The 26,515-nt window shown below is 57.2% G+C and overlaps 3 protein-coding genes across 8 annotated transcripts; 2 read left to right on the top strand and 1 right to left on the bottom strand.

Annotated features, from left to right (window-relative positions):
• On the top strand, nt 1–3,338 carry FCN3 (ficolin 3). The gene is given in 6 exon segments (XM_014559901.1): nt 1–22; nt 519–637; nt 1,851–1,984; nt 2,074–2,207; nt 3,033–3,159; nt 3,161–3,338. Coding segments are annotated over 6 exon segments (714 nt in total).
• A 1,418-nt stretch (nt 3,339–4,756) lies between these two features.
• Nucleotides 4,757–17,535, top strand: MAP3K6 (mitogen-activated protein kinase kinase kinase 6). Of its 2 annotated transcripts, none has more exons than XM_032495610.1 (29): nt 4,757–5,513; nt 6,839–6,978; nt 7,066–7,089; nt 7,366–7,556; nt 7,671–7,839; nt 8,205–8,338; nt 8,754–8,924; nt 9,014–9,126; nt 9,541–9,700; nt 9,904–10,066; nt 10,143–10,262; nt 10,371–10,420; nt 10,505–10,600; nt 10,737–10,824; nt 10,904–11,037; nt 11,433–11,560; nt 11,795–11,931; nt 12,257–12,362; nt 12,857–13,014; nt 13,118–13,310; nt 13,418–13,556; nt 13,840–13,999; nt 14,139–14,315; nt 14,577–14,682; nt 14,945–15,110; nt 15,197–15,309; nt 15,404–15,477; nt 15,757–15,833; nt 16,060–17,535. In XM_032495610.1, exons 1-29 carry the CDS (start codon nt 5,171–5,173, stop codon nt 16,136–16,138), a joined length of 3,909 nt encoding a protein of 1,302 aa, XP_032351501.1. In that variant the 5' UTR covers nt 4,757–5,170; the 3' UTR covers nt 16,139–17,535. The 2 variants fall into 2 exon arrangements, with proteins under 2 accessions (XP_032351501.1, XP_032351502.1); XM_032495611.1 differs by having other exon boundaries at nt 4,758–5,513; nt 8,232–8,338.
• Nucleotides 16,518–25,219, bottom strand: SYTL1 (synaptotagmin like 1). 5 transcript variants are annotated; one of them, XM_006173693.3, is made up of 15 exons: nt 25,067–25,219; nt 22,691–22,919; nt 21,571–21,719; nt 21,276–21,348; nt 21,148–21,193; nt 20,612–20,684; nt 20,258–20,361; nt 19,990–20,103; nt 19,584–19,750; nt 19,216–19,312; nt 18,734–18,892; nt 18,346–18,424; nt 18,126–18,225; nt 16,957–17,162; nt 16,518–16,750 (listed from the first exon to the last, which is right to left on the bottom strand). In XM_006173693.3, the coding sequence occupies exons 2-15, from the start codon at nt 22,879–22,881 to the stop codon at nt 16,611–16,613; spliced, it is 1,698 nt and encodes a 565-aa protein (XP_006173755.1). In that variant the 5' UTR covers nt 22,882–22,919; nt 25,067–25,219; the 3' UTR covers nt 16,518–16,610. The 5 variants fall into 5 exon arrangements, with proteins under 5 accessions (XP_006173755.1, XP_032351503.1, XP_032351504.1 ...); XM_032495612.1 differs by lacking the exon at nt 25,067–25,219 and adding an exon at nt 23,901–24,047; XM_032495613.1 differs by lacking the exon at nt 25,067–25,219 and adding an exon at nt 23,786–23,807.
• Between the last annotated feature and the right edge of the window lie 1,296 nt (nt 25,220–26,515).

Genomic DNA, 26,515 nt, shown 5'->3' with positions numbered 1-26,515 from the left:
ATGGGCCCCAAGGGTGAGCCTGGTGACTGTGTGGGACTGGAGTCTCCTCTCCTTTCTTTGCTCGGTCCCTGAACTAGAGAGAGGGATGTCTCTGCTTGGCTGCTGCTCAGGAGTTGGCTATGATTGCAGCGGGGGATGGAAGGCTGGGAGCAGTGGGGAGAATTAGAAGAAGGGCCAGCCGCTCTCCCCTCTGGTGGGTCATGGGTATTCCCTTGGGGGTACTCAGACCTCAGAGCCAGCATTCATCTTTGCCTGGGGCAGGAGACCCAGGGAAACTGCTCCAGCGCCACGAGGGTGAGGCTGCCTTTGGAGGAGCCAGGCACTTGGAATCAGATGGTGCTGGGGTGTTGGTGGACCACCAGGCGTGGCCCAGCCTGCCCCAAAACCCATCCTAAGGGGTCCAGAGGAGTCAAGAGGACTCCTGGGTTCCCACACTTGGCCTACTCCATTACCTGGGGTTTGTGTTGGGGAGTAACTGTAAATTGAGGGCCCCCCTGAGTCCCTCTCTCCTTCCCCAGGCCCCAGGAGCTGCCAGGATTGAGCAGCTGGTACCATCTACCTACCTACCATGTGCCTACCCAAGGATGGGACCATCCCTGTCTTTTGTCACATGGACAGCACAGAGGACGGCTGGCTGGTGAGTGCCAGAGAGAAGGGACTTGCAGGTCAGGCCCAGTGGGCATGCCTTCCCCTTGGCCCCTAGGGGGAGCCAGAGCCTACTGGAGCCAAGGCATTCTTTAACACAATTCACTAACAAATGATTACTGAGCTCCCAGAGGACCTGAAGAAGTTTGGGAAAGCTTCATAGAAGAGATGCCATTTGAAAGGGCTTTGAAGACTATGTAGAAGTTCTCAAGACATATGAGGTGCAGAAGGGCATTCAGGCAGAGGGAAAGACAAATGCAGGGAGGCCGGAGAGTACAAGAAGGCGTGGGGAGACAGTGTGAATGAGCTGAGAGCAGGTGTGAGTGGTGGGCTGAGGTCTATCGGTGTGGGCCAAGCACTGAATGGCTGACTGAGGAGCATGGAGGGCAATAGGGAGCCATGGGAGAGTTTTGAGCAAGGGAGGGACCAGGTCAGACTTATGTTTTAGAAAGAAGACTCAGGCTGCACCAAGGGAGATGTATTGCAGTGGGGACCAGAATGGAGTTAGGGACACAAGTTAAGAAGGCTGTAGGGATCCGACCAGAACAAGCAGGTGGGCAGTGGCAGCAATGGAAGTAGAGGCTCTTAGACTGAAAGATATTTAGGAAAGAAACTCTACAGGGCCTGGGGACTGCTTGGCCTGAAGAGGAAAGTGGGGTTCAGAGGGAGCATCAGGGTAAGGCCTCTGGAGGTGACCTCTCTGCTCTAATATCTTGGTTTTATCATAAAAAATTAAAGCATGTTATTTTGAATGTGACCCCCCCCCCCAAAAAAAAAACTGACCATCTCCTAAGGGCAGGGATAATATTTCTACCATTTCAGTCCTCCCAGGGCTTTCGAGGCTGCGGCGTGAAGTTGAATGTCAGTAAGAGTTAATAAGGACATGCAGAGTTCATCAGTATAGTCACAGGCAAGGCTCACCTGGACACACACTTTATCAACAAGCTCTCAATCCAAAGAGGGTGCACATGGTGGGTGGATATAGCTCAGTGGTACAGTGCATGCTTAGCATGGACCAGGTCCTAAGTTCAATCCCGAGTACCTTCATTAAAAATTTTTTTTAATTTAAAAAAAAGAGAGAGGGGCACATGTCCACCCACCCCTCACAGCACACCCACTTCTCAGCTGCCACTGCCCCTGCTTCTCCTCATCCCATGCTCAGCCTAGAGAAATGGCTGCTATGCTAGCCTTCTCTGCCTCCCTAGGTGTTCCAGAGGTGACAGGATGGTTCCATGGATTTCTTCCACTCTTTGTCCTCCTACAAATCAGGTTTTGGGAGCCAGTATTCTGATTTCTGGCTGGGGAATGAGAGGTTGCACCAGCTTACTCTCCAGAGTAGGTTCTCGATGTCCAGGGAGCCTGATGGGCATCCCTCTGGCATTCTGACTCCCCACCCAGGACCTGAGGATTCTTCCCTGTCTGCCCAAGTACCTGGGAGCTGTGGGTGGAGCTGGAGGACTTTAAAGGCAACTGCACTTTTGCTCACTGTGGGGCCTTCCGTCTCCTCAGGGAGGCAGATCACTACCAGCTGGTTCTGGGCAAGTTCTCAGAGGGCACTGCAGGTGAGTGAGCTAAAGGTGTGGCCCTGAAGTAGAAAAAGAAGGTGAGGGAGGCTGGATCCTTTCCCATTGCTGCCACGGCCTCCAGGAATGACTCAGGGCACTTCCTTCCCCTCTGTGGGCCTCAGTTTCCTCATCTGCAAAACAGCAATCATCAGACAGGGATGTGAAGGAGTGAAGGAGTGAAGAAGCTGGGCTCTGGAGGCCAACAATCCTGAGTTTAAATCCAGCTCTGTCATTTACTAACTCTGTGACTTTGGGCAAGTCCCTCCAGGGTCAAAGCCTCAGTTTCCTCCCCTATAAAACCTGTAAGGAGGCAGGGAGGGAGGTTGTGGGAGCCGTTTGAGATTCTGGTGAGTGTTAACGCTATCTGCTTTGGAAGAGGAACCAGGAAAGACTTTTTTCAGAGAAACACCAACTGTTGAGAGACCTGAAAGAGGGAAGTGGTTATGAGGAGGTGCCCCAGGGGAGCCCCCTTTCCTGCCTAGCCATCTGAGAAGTCCTTCCCAGCTCTTCCTGGCAGCGTTGATCCAACTGCTGATGAGGGAAGAGACAGAGGAGCAAGAGGGAAGCTGGGGATTCTGGGAAGGGACGAGGCAGGGGTAAGAGCCAGTGGTTTTGGAGCCACAGTCCTGAGCCAAAGTCCCAGTACCCCTGTGACTAGTGAGTGAGCTTGAGCAAACATCCTTGCTCCTTGGCTCTGCTGTTTTCTCATGGGGCCTGAAAATATCCACCTCACAGCTTCTCTGAGGCTCCTGTGAAATCATCTCTTCAAGGGTGCCAGGCATGGTGCTGGCACCTTGGTGCCTCTCATCCCCTTCCTGCCAGGGGACTCCCTGAGCTTCCATGGTGGGAGGCCCTTTACCACCTATGATGCCAGCCAGGATACAAGTAGGAGCAACCGCGAGGTGACTATCCATGGTGCCTGGTGGTGCGGATCCTGCTATCAGTTCAATCTACTGGATGTCCAAAGCCACCGCCCACAACTATGGTATCAACTGGGCCTCAGGCCAAGGAATAGGCCACCCTTACTGCAGGGTTCACATGATGCCTCCCCTAGGGCACCCGGGTAGCCAGCATCCTTATCTCTCCTCTACAGCTTCCGTACCCTTGGCTACCCCTCCCCATTGCTAACCACTGTTAGTCTCCTGTCCACATGTTAAAAATAAAATCATTTTAACCCTTTCCTAGCTTTCAAGCCTCTTTCAGTTACTGGGAGAAACTCAAGAGTGCAGAGCAGGGATACGGGTTTCAGCTTCTTTCAAGGAAGACCTTCCTTCTAGTCAGGAAGATGGGAGAGTCAGCCTCAAATGGTAGTGAGGCTCTAATTACCTCCCCTCACCCACCAAAATAAAATAAATAATACAGTAATAAATAAAATAAAAAAGAGATATTAAAAAATAAAATTTTTTAAAAAGGTAGTGAGGCTTTCGTCTCTAGAGGTGTGCAAGCTGAGGACACCAGAGAAGCATTTAGCGAAGGACTTGGAAGGATTAAAGCATCCACTGACAGTACTCTTGGGCCCTATGTGTCCTACCAGTAGATAGTTTTGTGGTGGGAATTGCACAGCTATCTCACTCTCTTTGTTGCTCCTGCCTGTCCCTTATAAGTTGTCAGTTTTCCAGGCTCTGTTGTAAGTCAAGTTCTCATTCTCTGCTACTTCTTGCCTGTCCCATTAGGGGCTGATGGGAACTCACAGTCAAACCAAGGAAGGTACATTTTTCTTCCATTGGGCAACAAGACAGTGAAACGGCAGTTACTGAACGAGTATTTATTAAGCAGTTAGTTAATTTGCCAGAGTCACATTCTAGAAAGTGGCAGAGCAATAAATGGGTAAGAATCTGATCTCTGCAGTCTGACAAGTAGTCCTGGGCTTGCATCCTGCTCTGTTATGCAGCTGAGTGATCTTGGACAAGTTACTCAATCTCTCTAAGTTCCCAGTTCCTGATTTCAGAGTCCACTGAGGTTTACACCAGGCTGCTGCCTCACTAATTCACACTAGGTTAGGGATTCTTGGGGACTGGAGCTGGGAAGCTGCTGTACCCAAGAGCTGGAGTTCCTGGGATTCTCCTTCAGGTAGGTAAAGAAACATCTACATGGGGACTCTTCTCCCGTCCTATGGTCATGTTCTGGGTGGAGGTCAAAGGTCACCAGGGCTCCATAGCCGACTGGATTCTGGGGAAAACAGCCTCCTGGCAAAAGGGTGCAGGGTTCAGATGCAGAGTCCCATGCTCCTTGCAGGCCAAGAAGCAGACTTCTTCCATTCCAATTCCTCCCTGCCTGCACAACAGGGCCCTGGAGAACAGGCACTCTACACCATGTTCTACACACCCTGACGTCTCTGGAGATTCATTTGTTCAACAGAGAGGGCCTGCAATTCGCACTTCTGCTTTAGCCCTGGCCTGGGCACACATCCTATAAGCGCCTGCTGTGAGCAATCCATAATGGTTGCCGTGTACAGGGGCACAGGCTGTTCCGGAAGCAGCCTGCCTCAGAGATTCTGGCGGGAGAGGAGGGAGGGAAGAGGCCGAGTCCCAGGCCGCTAGGGAGCGGTGCTGCCCCAAGGCCGAGGGTGGAGCTTTCCCGGTCGGCCGGGAAAGGGCTGGGCCCGGCCTACATGTGAGGGCAGGAGACAGCAGCGGCCGGCGCTGGTGGGCACAGACGGACGGATTCCCAGGATCCCCCTATGTGACTCCAAGAGGCGGATCCCTGGATGCCCTAGATTCCCGGGACCTTCAATTTCAGATCCTCAGGACCTTGTAAATCGGAGCCTGGATTTCGTCCTGGACACCAAATTCCTGGTACGGGACCTTCGGCTGTACTCCGGATCTCCGGAACTTAAGATCCCGTAGGAGATTACCGATCCCGACCCGATTCCCGATCCTAAGATCCCTGGATCTGTCGCCTCTGGCTCCTGTCCCTCCACGGGTGCCCAAAGCCGGGCGCCCGCGCCAGAGCGCCCCCGCATGGCGGGGCCGTGCCCGCAGTCCGGAGCCCTGGAGCGCGCCGGCAGCTGTTGGCAGGATCCGCTGGCCGAGGCGCTGAGCCGGGGCCGGCCGCTCGCTGCATCCCCCGGCCGGGGCTGCGCGCGAAGCCGGCCGCTCAGCGTGGTCTACGTGCTGACCCGGGAGCCCCAGCCCGGGGTGGAGCCCGAGCCGGGAGCCGAAGCAGAGCCGCTGCCCCTGCGCTGCCTGCGTGAGGCCTGCGCGCAACTACCCGGACCGCGGCCGCGGCCTCAGCTGTGCAGCCTGCCTTTTGGGACCCTAGCGCTGGGAGACACCGCGGCTCTGGATTCCTTCTACAACGCGGGTGAGCATGTTTGGGGGCGGGGCAGGGGCGGGGCTTAGGGGGCTGGGGGGGGCTGGGGAGGGCCCGAAGGGGGCGTGTCTCGGCAACTCCTGGGAGACCCCGAGGTGGGTGCCCGGGCTATGGGACCATAATGTGAGCTAAAGACGAGGGGCTCGAGGCGCGGCTGTGATAAAAGGGAAGTTTAGGGGATCTGGAGCGCGACCAGGCTTGGGCAGGGATTTAGCGGATCCAGGCCCGGCTCGGGATTCAGGGTTGGAGCTTAAGCTCTCGAGTCGGCACCGTGCCTAGGGAGCGAGGCTAGGACTGGGGAGAGGCTGGGAACGGGACAGGGTGTGGTATATCAGGAGTGGAGTTTGAAGAACTCAGTCTCAGGATGATCTCGCGCGGAGCTCATGAGGGAGGATCCTGGGAGTTGGAACTTGGACTAGGGAATGGCGCCGCACTTGCGGGGCTGTAGTTCAGGGTTCCTAGCATACTGCTTCCGAAGATTAGGCTAAAGAGGCAGAAAGAGAAACAGAGGGACCCAACTGCGCTGGATTCTAAGCGAGGGAGCTTAAGTTATGAGGCTCCCATAGTTCCGAGAGAATGCGTGGAGCTGGGTGGGACCGGAGGCTGAGTCGGACGGTCAGGTACTGGGGCCAGAAGGCGGCTATTCCGAGCGGGTCACCCCGCCCTCCCACCAACCCGGATGCCCCGCCCCCGATATTTATTTTTTTCATCCAGGAGCCCAATAAACGTATTTGCATAAAATCTCAGCCCAAAAAATGAAGGCTGATTCGACCTTGAGGACACAAACACACACACACAGTCATAGACTCACAAATCGCATATATGTTGACTCACATAGGCTGTCACAGACACTATCACACAGATACAGACACACACACAGGCACAGCATTGTACACACATGGCATGTGTGTATACACGTGTATACGCACAGCACACTGCTGGTGCCAGCCCCTTTCAAGAGACTTGGGTTGAGCATCCAGAGAAGAGGACATCTGCACAACTCCTGCCTCTTGAATAGCTTGGAACAGGCTGTGGGCTGGTGCACAGCCTCTCCTTCTCCATGTCCAGTGTCCCCAGGCTCTAAACAGTGGGGTGTGAATGGTAGTCAGGTGAGTTCCCCTCCTCTTCTTGCAATACCACAGATGTAATTTCTGTATAAGAGCCAGAGGGACTCTAAAAGGGGAAACTGAGGCCCAGAGCAAAACTGGACCCTGATGGAGTCACATGGGAAGGCAGGCTGAGCCAGGATGGGTCCCCAGGCTCCTTCTCCCCCTGCTGGGCTTCAGGGCTCAGAGCCTCCTGCCGTGTGCCCTCAGATGTGGTGGTGCTGGAGGTGAGCAGCTCCCTGGCACAGCCCTCCCTCTTCTACCACCTGGGCGTGCGAGAGAGCTTCAGCATGACCAACAACGTGCTCCTCTGCTCCCAGGCAGACCTCCCTGACCTGCAGGCCCTGAGGGTAGGTGGCCGGGGGCTGGTAGTGGTGGGCCAAGGGCTGGGGCGGCCTTAACCAGAATACCAGTATCTGAATGTCTGTCCCCTGCAGGAGGACATTTTCCAGAAGAACTCGGTGAGCAGAATCCATCCCTCACTCCAGTGTGTCCTTTGACCTCCATTATGACCTCTGACCTCCACTACATTTCCTGGCCTCGTCTGTCCCCTCTGCCCTCCCTAATGCCCCCTGACATCCATAAGACCCTTTGTTCCCTATTGCTTCCCTTTATGAAGTGTGCCCCTTCCCTGCTATTCCAGTCCCTACTGGTGCTGACCACTGACCCCCTCACTGCCCCTTTCTAACCTAGTACTGATCTCTGACCTCTACTGATGCCTGCCTCCCTCCCACCAGGATTGCATTGGCAGCTACACGCTGATCCCCTATGTGGTTACAGCCACCGGTCGGGTGCTGTGTGGTGATGCAGGCCTCCTGAGGGGCCTGGCTGATGGACTAGTACCAGCTGGGGTGGGCACTGAGGCCCTGCTCACACCCCTGGTGGGCCGGCTTGCCCGCCTGCTGGAGGCCACGCCCACGGACTCTTGGTAATGGGGCCCCATATAAGGTGCACCAGGAGGAGGCTGGTGAGGGTACAGGGGGCTGGGGCTGAGAAACAGGCCCTGCCATTCTCTCTCTCCCTCCCCTGTTATGTGCATTAGTGGCTATTTCCGGGAGACCATTCGGCAGGACATCCGGCTGGCTAGGGAGCGGTTCAGCGGACAGCAGCTGCGGCAGGAGCTGGCTCGCCTGCAGCGGAGACTGGACAGTGTGGAGCTGCTGACCCCCGACATCATCATGAACCTGCTGCTCTCCTACCGTGATGTGCAGGTGTGTGGTGCTCAGAGAGGCTGGCAGTCGGGACAGTGGATTCAGTGTCAGACAAATGGGATTTCAGCTCCTGGCTGTACAACTGGCTCACTGGTGATTCTGAGCAAATAATCTGACATCTCTGAGCCTCGGTTTCCTTGTTTATATTCGGGGATGATCATGTCACTGTCTCCCAGGGTATTTGGGAGATTGGGGCACACAGCATGTTCTCTATGTAAGGTGTGGTTTCTACACTACATACTGGGCCTGAGGGAAGTGTGCAGAGGATGGTGCGTGGGAAAATGGGGTGTCAGGGGTGGGAAGGGGCCCCAGATCAGGATTTTCCTCAGGGTCTTGGGCCAATCGGACTCACCAGAGGCCATCAGGCCACTGTGTGCTCTTCCCTCATGCAGGACTACTCGGCCATCATTGAGCTGGTGGAGACACTGCAGGCCTTGCCCACCTGTGATGTGGCCGAGCAGCACAACGTCTGCTTCCACTACACATTTGCCCTCAACCGGTGGGTGGCAGAGCACGGCGCAGGTCATAGCCACATGCGGACATGGGTCTCTGCTGTGTGAGGTCATTGCCATCTGGGACCACTGCTGTACAGGGAATTTGCTGACCAGGGTCACATTGATGTCAAATGGTCCCTATCTTTCTGTTCCTGCTGCCTAGGGTGGGGTGGGGTAGTGGTACTGCCCTTGGAGGGGTCACAGCTTTCCACTGCTCCTCAGAGTCACTGCAGCTAGGAACCACTTCCATCTGGGGTCACTACCTCTAGGAAGGTCAGTGCTGACCAGAGTCACTGCTCTTCTGGGTTCATGACTGTCAGACCCTTGGAAGGGTCCCTGCTGTTCAGGGTCTGGGGGTTCCTGGACAGAGTAGGGCAGGGCCATCAGGCAGGTCCCCAGCCTATCTTCCCCTTCCCCTAGGAGGAACAGGCCTGGGGACCGTGAGAAGGCACTGGCCGTGCTACTGCCACTGGTACAGTTTGAGGGCTTGGTGGCACCTGACCTGTACTGCATGTGTGGCCGTGTCTACAAGGACATGTTCTTCAGCTCTGGCTTCCAGGATGCTGAGTACCGTGAGCAGGCATATCACTGGTAAGGGGCCCACATGGGTTGTGCTAATGAGATGAGGGATGGGGCTGTGGGCATCAGTCCAGCCCTGTGTCCCCCAACCCTCACCCCAGGTATCGCAAGGCTTTTGATGTAGAGCCCAGCCTCCACTCGGGCATCAATGCAGCTGTGCTCCTCATTGCTGCCGGCCAGCGCTTTGAGGACTCCAAGGAGCTCAGGCTTATAGGTGAGCCACAATCCTGCACCCCTAACCCCCAACCCACGGGGGCTCAGAGGGGCCTTGGGAGAGGGCAGGGAGAGAGGACATTGGGTTGGAGCTGGGTCTGACCCTATCCATCCCCTTTTGGACCTGTTCTGCCTGAACCCACACCCAGGTCCTCATACCTGTCCAGTCCAGGGCCCTCATGAGCCATTGAGCCCACAACTGAGCCCACACCTCTGTTCCTTACACACTGAATTCCACATACACTTGTTTCCTAACCCTCACCTGTGCTTGAACTCCTACTCCCACCTGAGATCTGGCCATACCTAAGTTTTCACCCATTTCTATGTTCCTGCGCACATGAATTTTGTGGTCTACACCTGGGCTTTGCCCAAACTTGCAACAACATCCACTATGACCCAGGCTCCTCTCTCTCAGGCATGAAGCTGGGCTGTCTGCTGGCCCGAAAAGGCTGTGTGGAGAAGATGCAGTATTACTGGGATGTAGGCTTCTACCTGGGAGCTCAAATCCTCGCCAATGACCTCACCCAGGTGGCACTGGCTGCAGAGCAGCTGTACAAGCTCAATGCCCCGATATGGTAGGTGGCCCCTTCTGCAGTCTTAGCCTGGCCTAGGCTGTCAGCTTCTACACCCATGTCCACTGGCATCTAGCCTGAGCCTGTTCCAGACCAGCACCCATGACACCCAATGCCCACATTCTGGCTGCATCCAAGCCAGTCTACTCTCCCTGGCAGTGCTAGCTGGTGCCTGGGCTGAGCTGAGGATAAAGCTGTGTCTGCAGGTACCTGGTGTCCGTGATGGAAACCTTCCTGCTGTACCAGCACTTCAGACCCACGCTAGAGCCACCTGGAGAAACCCCACACTGTGCACACTTCTGGCTCCACTTCTTGCTACAGTCCTGCCAGCCACTCAAGACCACTTGTCCCCAAGGAGACCAGTGCTTGGTGAGGCCCGTAGGGCATGGGACCTGGGAGAGGGGCAGGCTGCTTCTGACCAACCCCTCTCCTCCATCATCTGCAGGTGCTGGTCCTAGAGATGAACAAGGTGCTTCTGCCAGCCAGGCTGGAGGTTCAGGGTACAAACCCCGTGAACGCAGTGACCCTGAGCCTGCTGGAGCCCAATTCACAGGTGAAGTTGCCGGTGAGTTGCCCCTACTGACATCTATGACCTTTTCTCTTGAACATTTCCCCCATCCCCAGACTCCTCTCCTTGTCCCCAGCACCCCCTCGGACCCCTTTCTTCTCACAGGACGTTCCATCCAGCTGGACCTTCCCAGTTGTCTCCATCAGTGGTGTCAGGTGAGCAGCAAGACCTGGGGAGGTCCGGGCTGGGTGGCAGTGCTGGGCAGCCCCGACTTCACTGGGGTTCTTCATCCCTCCCAGCGTCTCCAAGCAGGATGAGCGCTGCTGCTTCCTCTACGCACTTCCCCCGGCCCAGGACGTCCAGCTGTGCTTCCCCAGCGGAGGGCACTGCCAGTGGTGCGCGCAGTCCCTCGGGTCGGGGTGCTCTGAGGGCCGGGATGCCGGGGTATTGAGGGAAAGGAAAGAACATGTTCCCTAGTTGCTCTCGGCTAAGAGTTGCCTCAACCACTAATCTGACCTTCTCCGCCCTCAGGTTCTGTGGCCTGATCCAGGCCTTGGTTACGAATCCGGACTCCACGGCGCCCGCGGAGGAGGCAGAGAGCGTGGGGGAGGTGCTGGAGGTGAGCAAGGGGGGTGCAGCTCCAGGAAGGGAAAGGGCAGAGCGCCCTGCTGAATCCCCTATCTCATCCGCCCCCGCAGTTTGATTATGAGTACACGGAGTCGGGAGAGCGGCTGGTGCTGGGCAAGGGCACGTACGGGGTGGTGTACGCGGGCCGCGATCGGCACACGCGGGTACGCATCGCCATCAAGGAGATCCCGGAGCGGGACAGCAGGTTTGGTGCCCAAGGTCGCGCGGGCGGGGCTCAGGGTTCTCGAGGGACCAGGTGGGCGGGGTCAAATGGGCGGGACCACGAGTTAAGAGTGTCCTGTGCGCGGGACTGTAGGCAAGGGCGACGCGGATGCCCAAGTGCCTCCGGGGTCGACCCGAGTGCAGGGGGTCATAGAAGCGAGAGTTCAAGCCCAGTGGGCCCAGGACTGTGCGCAGAACCGCAGGGACCAGGCGGGCGGGCTACCATCTGGAGAGGCCTGTGGGCTGGGTGATAAGGTGCGGAAGGTCTGGGAGCTTGTGGGCGGGGTAGATCCTGGGGGTTTGGCCTTGTGGGGGGCTGGAGTTGAGAAAGTATCTCTGCCTCCGTCTGACCTGTTCCTCTCCCCACCCCACCCCCAGGTTCTCTCAGCCACTGCATGAGGAGATCGCTCTGCACAAACGCCTGCGCCACAAGAACATCGTGCGCTATCTGGGCTCAGCCAGTCAGGGCGGCTACCTCAAGATCTTCATGGAGGAAGTGCCTGGAGGTACCTGCCTTGCGTGGGATGGGAATGGAACTGGAGTTGTGGGGCATGGGGGTGGAGCCCCCTTTGGGAGAATGAACCCTAGCTTGTGTGGGTGGTGTAGCCCACAATTAGCTGACACCTGGAGGTTGGGTAATGGCGTCTAGGCCATAGCATTAGTATGCCTGGGCCTTGAGCAGAGAGCCGTCGGCTGGAGTAGGTGGGTGCCAACAATGACCTTGAACTACATCTGCCCAGGCAGTTTGTCCTCCTTGCTGCGTTCAGTGTGGGGACCTCTGCAGGACAACGAAAGCACTATCAGTTTCTACACCCGCCAGATCCTGCAGGGACTCAGCTACCTGCACGACAACCGTATTGTGCATAGAGACATCAAGGTCAGCCTGTAGCTGGCCCACTCTAGCTTGCTGGGGTGGGGGAGGACAGGAGGGGGAGGGAGAGATACAGCCCCAGACAGAGGCTGGCAGTTTAGACTAAGTGGGCAGACTCTTTGCAAAGGGTGGGAAATTCATCAGGGAGGTTCCCTAGAGAAGGGGAGATGTTTAGATCCGAAGCCAGCTCCCAGAGGGGCAGTAGTGGGATGGCAGGGGGAGGAGACTGTTAGAGGCAGTGTCAGGCTGGGGTTCCCAGGAGATGAGATCTCAGGATAGGGTCCAGGAGCCCAGTTTGATGTCCGCTGATCACAATGTCCACTCTCCTCAGGGGGACAATGTGCTGATCAACACCTTCAGTGGGCTGCTCAAGATTTCTGACTTTGGCACCTCCAAGCGGCTAGCAGGCATCACACCCTGCACTGAGACCTTCACAGGTAACAGGGTGTAGGGTGGTGAGTGGGGTTGCTGACATGGGACAGAGAACTCTTGGGGTGCTCCAGGGAGTGGTGTTTCTCCTGGGCATGGAGTTAGAGTCCTAATGAGGAGGGTGGTGTGGAATCCAGGGCAGGTGATTGAGCCAGGGGTGAGGTGATAGACTCCAGAACTGCAGCTTAGATAGCTGATGATGTTGAGTTTAGTGCCTGAAATGGAGCCCAGAAGTGTTGATGTGAGTCAGAGTTCAGAGTGGTTGATGCAGCCCAGGACAGATGGCGGCACCTACTCTGGGTGATGGAGCCCAGGAATGAGATGGAGCCTAAAATGAATGAGGAAACTCAGGATAGATGCTTAATGACCAGGGGTGGTAGCAGAAACTGTTTTGGATGATAGAGTTCAGGGTGGGAGCAGGTGACTGGAGGATGAGAGAGGCCCTGCCACTCCAACAGTGACAAAGCCTAGATGAGCATTATTGCTACTGCTCCTGTCCTAGGGACCCTACAGTATATGGCCCCAGAAATCATTGATCAGGGCCCACGAGGGTATGGGAAGGCGGCGGACATCTGGTCACTGGGCTGCACTGTAATCGAGATGGCCACAGGTCGCCCACCATTCCATGAGCTAGGGAGCCCACAGGCTGCCATGTTTCAGGTGAGAACCCTTAGGACCTGGCTCATGAGGTGGAGTGGGGACAGTCTGGGCCCTGAACACCTCTAAACTTGTCCCTTGTTTCCCCTCCCTGCCCCCCTCCCAGGTGGGCATGTACAAGGTGCATCCACCAATGCCCAGTTCTCTGTCAGCCGAGGCTCAAGCCTTCCTCCTCCAAACTTTTGAGCCAGACCCCCGCCTCCGAGCCAGTGCTCAAGCTCTGCTGGGGGACCCCTTCCTGCAGCCTGGGAAGCGGAGCCGCAGCCCCAGCTCCCCGCGACATGCTCTAAGGCCCTCAGGTACAAAGTGGGTGGAGGGAGTGAGCACACTGGGGTGAGGGCAGGGGAGCTGTAGTGGTGAAAATACTACATGAAGGCCCAGGCTGACAGCCTTCTCCCTCCCTCAGATGCCCCTTCAGCCAGCCCCACTCCTTCAGCTGACTCAGCCTCTCAGTCCCAGACGTTCCCTCGCCCTCAAGCACCCTCTCAGCATCCTCCCAGTCCCCCCAAGCGCTGCCTCAGTTATGGGGACACCAGCCACCTCCGGTGAGCACCCAGGGGCTCGGGCTGGGTTCATTTCATCTGGTTTTGTCTCGGTGTACTCCCTCCAGGGGACCTGGGCACTTTGACTACATGCAAGGATGACGTTTGGTGCCCCCCTCCCAAATGCTCTTCCTTGTATTTATCATGCCCTCTCAACACTGGGTTATTCTCTCTTATCCTTGTGAGGTGGGCATCAAAATAAAAGCCAGGATTCAAACTCGGGGGGTGGAGATGGCTGGACAGGGTTGCTGCCTGCCCTCCATCGTCTGCTCTTTACTGCACTCAGGGTGCCCGAGGAGTCTGCGGTCGAGGAGCCCGCGTCCCCTGAGGAGAGTTCAGGAGTGAGCCTTCTGAACCAAGAGAGCAAGCGCCGGGCCATGCTGGCCACGGTGCTGGAGCAGGAGCTGCCGGCGCTGGCGGAGAATCTGAGTCTGGAGCAGGAACAGGTGGGCGGCTCGCCCCAGCGCCCCCTGCTGGTCAAGCACCGACAGGACTCCTGCCGATGGCCTCCAGCCCACCTTTCCAACAGCATCTCTCTTGGCTCAGGTGGGTATATCTGCTGATGACCCTTCTCTTCCTTCTCAGGGTCCCCGTCTGGAGAGGAATTATGTGGAACAGCTACTGCGCTGCCTCGGGGCACACATCCACACTCCCAACCGCCGGCAGCTGGCCCAGGAGCTGCGGGCGCTGCAAGAGCAGCTTCAAGCCCAGGGCTTTGGGCCTGAGCTTCTGCAAGGACCACTCTTCGCCTTCCCGGATGCGGTGAGGGCGTTTTCTCACAGTTAGGGCTACTCAATAAGAGGCAGTGAACTCCCAGTGCTTGAGAATATGTAAGGACTTGATGTTGCATGATTCCATGTCTTCCCTATGAAGATAGAGCCATCGGAAAAGGGACATCTGCCCGGCCCTAACTTCCCAGCCCCTCTTTCCACTCCGGGTCTGCCCACCCCACTTGCCTCCGACAGAAGCCCTACCTCTATTTGAAGCTCAGCAGCCTCAGCTGCATTCTTTCTCCCACTCCAGGTGAAGCAGATCCTCCGCAGGCGCCAGATTCGCCCACACTGGATGTTCGTGCTGGACTCCCTGCTCAGTCGGGCTGTACGGACAGCCCTGGCTGTGCTGGCCCCAGGTAGGTGGAGGAGTGGAGCCTGCCTGCCTGCCCGAGAGCTAGGCTGTGTTCCTTGGGGGATGGTGAACACAAATAGGGGTGGACAGTGGGAGCCTAGCTTGACTCAGTGCCAAGGGAGATGGGGTTGGCATGTGACCAAATGGATATCTCCTAAACTGATACTGCCTGGCCCATTCCCAGAGCCCCACGCCCTCTGCCAATGTCTGGGGGTCCTAAATGGGTGTTCTCGCCCTGCCTGAGCTCACCCCACTTGGATTGGCAGAGGCGGAGAAGGAGGCAGTCCCACTGAGGTCCGAGGAGTCCAGTAAAGAAGAGGAGTCCCAGCCGAAGCAGCAAGAGACCCCAGACCAGCAGAGCCCTGGGGAACCCAAGCAGGACACCCCACCTCTGATGGTGCAGCTGGGCCTCTTGCGAGCAGAGACCAACAGGTACAGCTCCTGGGACTCACCCACAGCCTCTGAATGAGCTTCACTCCTTCTCCCCCTGCATTCTACTGCCTTCCGCCTTCCAACAGGCTTCGAGATGTCCTGGCTGAGAAGGAACGGAAGTGCCAGGCCCTGGTGCAACAAGCCCTACAGCGGGTCAGTGGGGAGGCCAGGACCTGTGCTCTGACCTCAGAGCCCCCAGGTGAGTGGGACCTGGCTGGAGAATGCTAATGGTGGGTTGAGGCAGCTTCTGACAAAGGCACCCTGGGGTTCACCACCTGACTTCTCCTTGACAGCTGCTCTCACAGTGGACCAGGGCCTGGTACAGTGGCTACAAGAACTGAAGGTGGATTCAGGCACCATCCAGATGGTGAGGGGGAGAATGCTGGCTATACCTGACCCCCCACCAACCAAGACTTCATCTCTGCCCATCTTTGAGCTGTTCTCACTTTCTCCCCTCTGACACAGAGCATCTCAGTACTGAATAAGCACTTACTATACCCCAGCCATTGTACAGATGAGAAAACTGAGGCCCAGAAAGGAGTGTGATCTGCCTTAGCATGTTGGTAGTAGAACAGAGCTAGTTCCTGAGTCTCTGGACCCATCTTTCTCTGATTTTACCTCTCCCTGTTTCTATGTACACAACCAGCTACTGAACCACAGCTTCACCCTCCATGCGCTACTGACCTGTGCCACTAGAGATGACCTCATCTACACACGCATCAGGTATGTCTTAGGCCCTCCAGGGATAACCTACACATATGGTCTCATGCTGGCCAGATCCTGACACCTTCCCCTACCCCTAGTTACAGGCCTGCCTGGGTTCCTCTCTGGAAACTACAGGGATACCAGGGTCCCTTGGGGATAGAGGGGTCATTAGGCAGACAGTGGGTACCAGAGAGAGCCCAGGGCCTTCTTCTGGCTGAGTCACATTGAGCCTGGTACCCCTCAGGGGAGGGATGGTATGCCGCATCTGGAGAGCCATCTTGGCACAGCGAGCAAGATCCACGCCAGTTCCCCCTAGCCCCTAGGAGGCTGAATGAGGACATCAGAGACAAGAGGCCAGACCCAAGGATGGATGAATGGAGAAAACACAAGAGGTTTCTGATATACCTGCCCCAGGACCCAGGGGCAACTGGAAGAGGCCAGGTGGGTGGGAGGCTGGGTAGTGCCCAGGCCTAACCTTAGTCGGAAGAACCAACAACAGAGACACCCCAAGCTCACTGAGTACCACCAGGCAAGACTATGAAACAGAACACTTTGGTACCCCTGGACCTTGGCAATTTCTGAAGTATGGGGAGGGGTCTTGGAATTAGTTCCTTAGGGTCTTTATGTCTGAGTCTAAAATTCCTTCATCTGGCACCCTTCACTTCCCTGGCTCTTTCCTGCCCCCAAGCAGACATCAGCCCCTTGTTTCTTAGAACAGAATTTATTGACTTTAGCCACGGGCAGGCTCTGAGATGGGGGTCCAGAAAGAGGGGTGTTGTAGGGCTTGTAGGGCAGCTATGTCCTGGGGGCCAGGTTGGTTCTGAGGGGCAGAAGGCCGTCCACCCACTCACATGGCCGCTCCAGGAGGGTCTCCCATAGCTGCTTCTCCTCAGATGTGGAGTCCATCCAGGGCACCTGGAGCCCATAGCTGCTGCCTAGATGTGGGCAGGCAGGGGTGGAAGGCAAGGTCACTCTGGCCACCCCCGGTCCCAGGGAACACCTGCCTGGTCCAGATTGTGCACTATCACCCCCAGTTCTCAGTGGACACCAAAGATTAGGAAAGGGCAGAGAAGTGCCCAAGGCCAAGAGTTAAGCCCCTGCCTCCTAGTGTCATCTTCCCCCAGGGATCTGCCCCACTCACCGGTGCCCAGGCTGAGGCGTATGCCCCCCAGCTGGTGACTGGCCAGGGCCCCATGGTCCCAGAGGGAGAGCTCAGCACAGGCCTGGCGCAGGTCAGCAGGCCCGAAGCCATCGTAAACCATGGTGTGATTGAATACGGGGCTGAGGTTGCGTCGCACAACCCTTGTCCGCTGGCGGCTGGCCCGGCTGTCATCAGGCAGCACTGAGCTGTGGGGGAGGTGGGCTGGCATCAAGTGGCCACCCTCTCACACTCCCCAGAACCAACCAGTAACCAACCAACCAATGAGTCCTACCCATAGGCCCTCACAATGTCCATGTCCTCTGGCTCCTGTCTGAGAACTGGCCTCAAACCCTTGCTACCCTGGGACATTTGTACCAGCCTCCTCTTAGATCTCCTGCCTTTGAAAGTTACAGCTCCTATTCACAGGGCCCCAGAGTGAAGTCTCTGATATGCAATTCTGCTATTCCTTAGCTTAATAACTTCGTGGCCCCCCAGAAGTAGTTTTCAAACTTCTTAAAGCCTTGGAGCCCCTTCTGTAAGACAAAATATTGCTCAGAAATACAAAACCTAAAAGAAAAACAATGTCTCTGGTTGAATCAGGGCTGGGGACTCAGAATCTCATCAGCCTACCTCCATTTAACTCTGAGGGTGGGGCCGCACCTGAAGGCACCCCTTGAGTTCCCTGGAAGCTTACTTTGAAAACTACGGGGTGGGGGGTATAATTCAGCGGTAGAGTGTGTGGTATGCATGAGGTCCTGGGTTCAATCCCCAGTACCTCCAACAAAATAAATAAGTAAATAAATAAACCTATTTACCTCCCCCCCAAAACAAAAACAAACAAACAACAAAGAAAACCACTGAACTGCAAGTTCAGCGCCAAGCCCCACAGCCTGGCCTTCCAGGTCTTCCATTGAAGGGCCCCTGAGACCTCCCAGGTCTCAGCCTCAGCTCTCCAACAACTCCTCTAGGTGCCAGTCACTGAAATGCAGCTCTACAAAGTCGTCCTCAACTCTCCTGACTCAAGGCCTTTGCTCAGGCTGTCCCCAGACAAAGCTCAGGCTGTCCTCAGATTGCAGAATCAAAGTGGGTGACTAGAAGGAATCTGTTGGAGGCAGTGAGCTCCACTTTAGGAGAAAGGCAGGCAAAGGGGAGGTCCCGATGCTCCTCACCATTGGATGTAAGTATCCAGGGATCCTGAGCGCAGAGGCACGAGGTCCTGAGCTTCCTTCACCCAGAAGTGCAGCTCCCCAGTCGGGGGTAGTCCTGCGCCTGCGGAGAGGCTCGGCTGAGGTCCAGCCCCACGGACAGAGTTCCCCCTACCCTTGTGGGACAGGGATTCCCTGCCTCCCAGGGCCGGTTCAGCTTGGCTTCTCGCGGATGGTCACTCACCCTCGGAACCGGCGGGGACGTACTTGAGAGACAGAGAAAGCAACCCGCGGCTGGGAAGGTAGTCGGGAGAGGGCGAGACCTGCGGGAGGTGGGCTCGTCAAGGGGGCGAGGACAGGGTCCTAGGGAAAGGGGCCATAGAGGGAGGAGTCTCCAAACACCCACCGGCCCTGCCTATCCCCGCGGGGGTCTGTCGGGGCAGTTCCCGAGAGAACCGCCTGGGGAATCTGAGCACCCCCACAGAACCTGCCGTCCGGGCCCAGAGCTTCCCATGGGGCCGTAAGGTTTCGAGGCTGAAGGAGGCTTTGCAGAAGACAGGCTGAGAGGGAAAGCCCAGTGTAGTAAAGTCAGTTTTGTGCCGCGGGTACCCCCATGCGGGTCAGCTGCTCACCCGGGGCCGCAGGGGGAGCCAGGTGGGCTCGGAGTCCCAGTCCCACGTGTCCAGAGGCACTTCGACTTCGCCCAGGAAAATGTTGCGACCCAGGCTTTCGCGGTGCCACACCGACAGATTCAGCACGCGGTCCTGGAGCTCGGCCTGCGGGACAGAGTACTGGGGACAGGAGGGGCGCCTTAATGGAGCAGCGTCGATGGCCCTGGCTTCCAGTGCTGCGGGAGTGTTAGCTGGGGCTTCTCCTACCACACTCCTCTCAGGAAGGGATCCTGGGGAGCCCCAGAGGACATTAATGAGGTCTGGACTAGCGCCATGCCCATCTCTAGACTGATAACGCTGGAGAGCACGTTTATGCTAGGGCCTCCCTGCCGTTCCGTCCGCAGAAGGCAATGAAGATATCATGCTGTCCCTGCCACCCGTCCCCCTGCAGGAAGAGGTGCCCGGTTCATTAATGGGGGCCCTCTCGGTCGTCGCAGCCTCACCCGGAGAGTCTCGTTGAAGACCGGATTCAGGTTCCGTTTCTTCACCGATGTTTTGCGCTTGCTCTGCTTGTCCGGGAGGAGGTAGCTTTTGACATAGCTGGGGCGGGGGAGGTGAGGATTGGAGGTAAAGGAGGCCCTTCCAGCGCCTACTCCCCTGTCGCGGGGCTTCCCCAGCCACAGGCCGGAACACAGCTTCACGTGCCAGGCTTTGTGCAGCGCTCTATAGGGAGTTATCTCACCCAACCCCCATGCCGCCCAAGAACGTCATTCCCATTTTGAAGATGAGGAAACTGAGGAGGAAAAGCAGTGAGGCTGGGCAGTGAGGGCCGCTCCCTCACGCCCCCGCCTCGCCCGGGTTGGGAACTCACGGGTCCAACCGGCGGCGACGGGCGGTTGCCAGGCCCTGGCACTGGATCACGTGCACGCGCAGCTCGGCGGCTCCCGCCTCGTAGCGCAGCGCAAAGTGCACGGAACCGCGCACCTGCACCGCGCCTGCCTCCGCCTCCCCGGACAGGCTCATTTGGCTGCCGCTCAGCTGCGGGCGGAGGGTGGAGAGGTCAGGGTGGGCTGCGGTAGCTCACGTCGGGGCTGGGGGCGGGGTAGCGCGGAGGGTTCAGATGGGGCGGGCATGGAGGGGTATAACTAGGAAGCTTGCCTGGGGCCTGGAGTGTCTGGTCCGGGAAAAGGGAGGGGGTGATGCAGGGGCTACGGGTCGGGATATGCGGAGGGAGGCATCCCCCACCTCATCTCAGGCCCTCTCCCTCACTCCCTCACCGTGGAGGAGTTGAGGCTGGACATGGAGGAGCTGCTGCTGAGCATGCGGTCGAGTGAAGGGTCGAGCCCCGGGGCCTCCTCCCCATTCTCCTGGATCTCGGACGTCGCCTGGGTCTGGGGAGACGGGGAGTGACGGCGGCGCCCCTTTCCCCCCCACCCCTCCCGCGACCGCTCTCAGTCTCGGAAGGCTCGGCGCCTTGGGTAGCGGCACTCCCCGCCCGAAATCCGGTCCGGGTCTTGAGAGCAGCTGCCGGCCGCTCCCGCCTACCTGGGCTGGAGGGGGCTGCGGCTCCACCTCTCCTCGCGACAGCCGCTCCGGCTCCGGGTCCGCCTCCTCCGCGGCGTAGACGAGAGCGCCCCTTGGGCCAGGGGCTGGGTGGGGCATAAACTGCTCAGCGAGCCCCTTACCCTGCCCGCCCCTGAGCAAATTTTCAGGGACTGGTTTATACCCCCACTCAGGCCCCAGTGCAGCTCTGGGGTTGCCCATGGAAACCACACCTACCCATCCCCAATGCGGGGCGGGGGAGGGGGAGGAGGACGGTGAACATGGGTGGTTGGGGTCACTAAGAGCCACCTCTGATCACTGAAACCTCTTTATGCCAACACACACATTCCCGCTCACCTTCCTGGGCCTGGGGCTGCTCTTCATCTTCTGAAGCCTTTAGGGGGACATATGGTGAGGGGAAATCAGGTCCCTAAAAGAAACAGAGGGTAGAAGTAACAGTAGGGGCTAGTGGTAAAGGGGGTCAAAGGTTATGGAGTCAGAGGTCAGAGGCTCCAGCTGGCTACTCCAGTTTCAGATTTTGCACAGCCCTCAGGGCAGGACTGGCAACCAGCTGCAGAACCAGTCTGGCCTGTACTTCACACCCCTTCACGCTTCAGGGCCTGCCCTGCCTGACTCCCAAGGTCCCACTGGTGGGGGACAGTAGCATCTGAGTCTTGGACCTCTGCCAGCTCAGTCCCCACTCTGCCCCTAATAGCTGGATTCAGAGTTTCCCTTTAAGGCTGGGTCCACACCCCCATTTGACAGGAGAATGATAGAGGCCCAGGCCAGGGTGTCCTGCTTCTCAGGCTGAGCTCTTTCCCCAGCATATCCCACCTTCACTCCAGGGACACTGTAGGTTCACTTATTAGCCTATTCGGTCACTTATTACTCACCTCAGCCTCACTGAGCTTCTCTTGGGTGGCCTCATCTCTGGGGAGACTGGGAGGAGGGAGAGGTGGTTGTCAGGGATGGGCCCCAGATGACTGGTAGGCACCCTCCACTCCCTGCCACACCTCCTCACCTGGGCTCCAGTGCCTCTTCAGCCTCTTTCTCAGCAGCCTCAGCCTCGCCATTGCTGCCCTGAGCCTGGCCTCCTGCACCAGGTGAGAAGTTCTGTGAACCCCTGTTCTCAGGATGCCTGGCCCTTGGAGAGGCCCACTCACCTCCCATATCCCATGGAGGGGTGATGCCCACCCAAGAGTCACACAGTACCAGGGGCAGCTGGAACTGAAACCAGAGTCCCTCTCTCCCTGTCCACATACATCTAGTGCCGTGGGCTGTGCAAGGCCTGCCCCACTCTGGGGATCTCCTCTCACCCCTGGAGCCTTTCTTCCTGCGGATGGAGGCTCGGACAAGGTCAGAACCGAAGTGGACATGGTGGTGCCGCTGGGAGCGTGCTTCCTGGAACCAGTCCCCTGTTAGGGTCTTCAGCTGCCCAGGGTCTGCCAGCGAGGCCCGGAGCTTGCTAGAGGATGGGGAGCGTGTGGCTGTCACCATTCATGCAATCAACATTCTTGCCACCCACTCTGTGCCAGGCCCTGTACCTGGGGCCTGGTATATAACAGCAAATCAAGCTTGATCTCTGTTTTGGAGGAGCTCAGTTTGGTGGGGAGATTGAGTCCAGAATAAATAGGTACAATATAGTGAGGTAGGAGCCATGATAAATGTGAGAGGGCCAGCTTTGCCTGTAGGAATCCAGGAGGACTTCCGAGAAGAAGTACCATTTGAGTTGCTTCTTAAAGACAAATTGGTAAAGAAAATGAGTTATAATTCATTAAATGATTGTGAATAATCCTTCTTAATTCTGTGAGATAGGGCTTCTTAGCCCCATTTTACAGATGAGGAGAGTGGTGCCAAGATTACAAGGTAAGAGGTATCTGTCTGTCCCCAAACACTACTCCTAAGTCCCATGCTCCTCTGCCACTGTGCTCTTCCAGGCAGGAAGAACAGTATAGAAGTGAAGGGTGTGTTCAGGGACTGTGGAGTGCCTGGATGGCTGTAGTGGACACTTTGTGTATGTGTGTTGGCGGGTGGGGATAACTGGTGGAAGATGAGATCAGAGAGGCTGGCAGGCACCAACCAAGGAGGCCTTGTGGACCATGCTTAGGAGCCTGCCCCTGACAGGGGATGCTGAGGAGCCACAAGAGGTCTCAGGAGGAGATATGAAGGACCAGCCTGGAGAGCTCCAGCTGCAGCATGACGGGTGGGCTGGAAAGGGTGGGCCTGGAGGCAGGGAGGCTGGCAGAGGAGCTGGTGCAGCCACCCTGGGAGAGGTGATGAGCTGAGCTGGCCAAGGGTAGAGGGGACCAATGGGCAAATATAAGACCTACCCAAGTATCTGACAGGCTCCATGGTGGAAGGGGACATGGTGGGGGGCCACCCAAGCCCCCCAGGGCCTGAGGCCCCTTCCTCCTGGGCTCCCCTGCTCTGCCTCACCTGACTCGTCCCTCCTCCAGCTGGCGCAGGTGGGCATCTCGCTTCAGGACCTCGGCAATGGCCTCCTGTTCCTCCTCTGTCAGGAAGCTGAGGTCCAATAGCCCGTCTGCCTCAGGATCTGACTCACGCTCCATGAAAGGGCCAGCCAGGGCCCAGAGGCCCTCTTGAGATGGGTGGCCCCTCTGGGGCATCAGCTGGGGCAGTGCCCCGGCTGGGCACGTGTGGCTCCCTGGGGGCAGACCAAGGGTCAGGTTAAGCCCTGCATATGTACAGGGCACAGCCTGGGGCCGACTGCCCTTTTCTGCCCAAATATATGGCCAGGTGGTGGGCAGGGTACAAGCCCAGGAAGACTGAGATCAAGGTGGCATGAGATGCACTTGTGGACACACATATAGTGGCCCATGGACATAGTCAGGGCCACTCGCAAAGACGTGTACAGAGACATACATGCACGCACACTGACATATGTAGATAGTTACCCACAGTGAGATGCATACCGGGTCACACATGCACACTGACACCTGTACAAAGAGGCACATGGATGCACATTCCCCTGTACAGGCCCCTATGCAGTCGAAGGCCCAGACCCATATCCAGACCAAGAGATGGACCTAACATATTCTTAAACCTGCACACAGGCGTGTGTACACAAGACAGACAAGGACCCACAGGTGGGTTCACCGGTACAAGAATAAGCCTGGGGACAAAGGCACGTCCCTAGGCATATACAAATCACACAGACTTTCGCACACACACACTACCTCTTCAAACTGGATTGTGGTCTCCTTAAAGGTAGGGACAGGGCCTCACCCCCAAAGCCAGAACTTTGCACAAAACAGATCGCTGGTAAAAGTTTGACAAGTTAAATGCAGAAATCCACCTGCACATACAGGAGGAACACACACCTACAAACACGCAGCCAGGTGCACAGGCGCACACGCATATCTGCTCGCCCCCTGCCCTGGGAATCTCCCAACCTGGGTCTTTCCTCCACCCTTCACCTCCACCCTGCCCCATTTGGCCTTCCTGTCTGAGGCAACCTCCTCCCCAGCCCACAGCCCAACTTCCTCCCCAGGAGGTAACCACTGCACCCACTCCCACTGAGGCCTGCAGCCCAGGGATGCCCCTGCTGCCAGCCCGGCCCTCTTGCTCGGAGACCCTGGGCTCCTCTGCTCTGGCCACATGGGTTCCCCACGCCCCGGCTCGGGACCTGGCTGGGGTCCTGGCGGTGGAGGCTGAGTGCTGCCAAGCAGCTCAGGTACTACGGTGACTCCGGAAGGAAAATATCTGTCCAGCCCTGAGGGGCGTGTGGACGTGGCAAGGGGCGCGTGCCTGGGATGTGGGCAGAGCCATGGCCTGAGCCCACTGGGCGGTCTCTCCTCCTCTCCCTCCCCTCCAGTCCCCTCCCACCTGGGGCACCAGGCAGGGCTGAGATGGGAAGAGGACGCTCAGCAGGCAAGTCCTGGCTTGTGGCCACCGCCCATGCTATGCGCTCCCAGCTGAGTCAGTGAGTCAGCTGAGGGAGCCCTCTCCCCGCTGCTGCCCCATCCTCACCCCAGAGGTGGGTGGGTGTCTCTACCAGGTGTCGTGTGTAGCGCTGTGTGAATGCCTGTGTGCCTGATGTTAACAGTATTTCCTGAACATCTACTGTGTGCTGGTCCTGGGTGTAGCGGACGCACTGTTTGGGGCTCTTCTGTGGTATAGTGGGGAAGCCCATGTGGCTGTCCCTGTGTTACCTCGTGCCACTGTGAGTCTCAGTTCGGCAGGCATGTCTGCGTCCTGTGGGATCTATGTACCCGTATACTTTGTGGGTGTGGATGTTGTATCACTGCATGTGTGTCTGTGTCATGTCACAGTGTGGTGCTGCATGGGTGACTGTTGGCCATGTGGTATGTTCAATGACTTGCTGTGTGGCAGCACTGTGTGGTGTGTGCGCATGTGTGTATCTCCTACACTGTCTGTTGTGTGACTGGGCTGTGTGTTGTGGTGTATGCTCTGGTGTCTCGGGGGCCACCAGGTCTTTATGTGTGACTATGGAGGTGGAGGTCCGCAGAACTGATCCTGTCCTTGTCCTGTAGGTCAACTTGGGCTGCGCTTTGGGGATCTGAGCCCAGGGTCCCCAGCAACACCCCTCTCCCTGCAGTACCCTCTCGTTCCAGGGGCAGAATCCAGTATCTGGTCCCCCCTACTCTGCTTCAACATGATGGGACAGACCCATTGGTTAGTATAAGGGTCTGTCCATCTATCTGGCTGTTCCAGCACTGGACATGCTCCACCTCCCCCACCCCAAAGTCCTAGAGGGTGCTCAGGATACCAGGTGGCTGTCCCTGCCCCTCAGGACACTCGCAGGGGACCCCCAGCCCTAAGGTGTATTACCTGTAGGGGTCCAGTATGGAGGGGACACCTTCGTAGGGTAACCCCGGCTCCCCTGGCAGCTGAGTTTCAGGGACCAGGAGAAGAGCAGTGAGGGATGAAGGCTGACTCAACCGGCAGCCCAGCAGACCTGCTGCCCCACTGAGGAGGAGGAAACACCTTCTCACAGGGCCTGATGCAAAACCGGGCCTGGACTCCTGGCTCCCCAGAGACGTGGCCCAGCCTGTGCTTTCAGCAAACCCAGAGCAGAACTGGCGGGTGGGAGATGACTGGGGCTTGGCCCCAGCTCCCCTGCAGACTTGCTCCGTGACTCCAGTAACCAGAGCTGGCAGCAGTCCCTCAGAGTTTCGGCTGCCCCATCTGCAGAGTAAGTAGCAGCCCCAACCGGCCCACTGAGGAGCTGACAGGAACTTACTTTGAAAGCAAAGTTAGAGAGCTTTCTAAGAACCAGGGTAGTGGAAGGATTGAAGGCTGTCTTCAGATACCCTGAGTAGTTCCTGCTCTACCACTGTGTGACCTTAAGCAGGTCTCTTAACTATTCTGAGCTGCAATTTCCTCCTATGCAAACTGTGGGCTGCAGAGTGCGAAGAGCCTCTAAGGGAAATGAAAGTGCTTGGCGCAAGCTGGCATATAGTAGGTGCCGGTGTCCCCTTGCCAACAGAGTCCATTTTGACCACCACTGCCCCTCCATATCCACCTATACCTCCCAGGAGGTGCTGGCCACAGCAGAGCTGCTCTGTCCCCTCTGCCACTCTGGGCCCCATCTGTTTGAGGAGGCCTGGACTCTTCCAGGGCCAAAGTGAGGCTCTTACAATCTCCTCTGACAGACAGGGTTCTGCTCCCAGATTCTGCCCCATCCTGAGAAGGTTGGGCCCAGATTACATTTGCTTCAGGACCATGAGCCTGAGGCCCCATGAAAGCTTCCCCAAGCTTGAAACCCCTTAAGTCAGCTTCATTCCATCCTGCCTCTCCTGTCCAACCTGCTGCCATGGCTTGAAGGTCAGAGGGCATCTCACAGACCTGCAAGAGAGAAGGTGGGCAAGGTGTGGACTCTGAATGAAACCCACTCCTCCTCCCCCTCATTGGAACCGGGTCCTGAATGCTACCAACACTCTGAGCACCTGAGGGTCCCTCCTCCACCCCTAGCCCAAGGTCCAGGCTTCCCCACTTATTTTTTGCAAGTCAGTCTTATTTTCTGAGCCTTTTTCCTCATTTATTAGATGGGGATAATAATCCCTCCTCAGATCCTTCCCTGAAGTTCAATGAGATCCTTGCCTGTCCTTAATAAATACATATATGCATTTGTATATATAATATTCATTAAGTGTCCACCGGGGGAACATGGGAGTGGTTATTGTGATGCCCACTTCCTCCAGCAGGTCTCCCAGAATGGGAGGAGAGTGGCCAACAGCATCCTCACCCCTCCCCATCATTCTTTCCTGGCTCCTCCCA

The sequence above is a fragment of the Camelus ferus genome, chromosome 13, assembly GCF_009834535.1.
Source record: "Camelus ferus isolate YT-003-E chromosome 13, BCGSAC_Cfer_1.0, whole genome shotgun sequence".
Taxonomy (NCBI): Eukaryota; Metazoa; Chordata; class Mammalia; order Artiodactyla; family Camelidae; genus Camelus; species Camelus ferus.
This window is presented reverse-complemented; position numbering and strand designations above follow the sequence as displayed.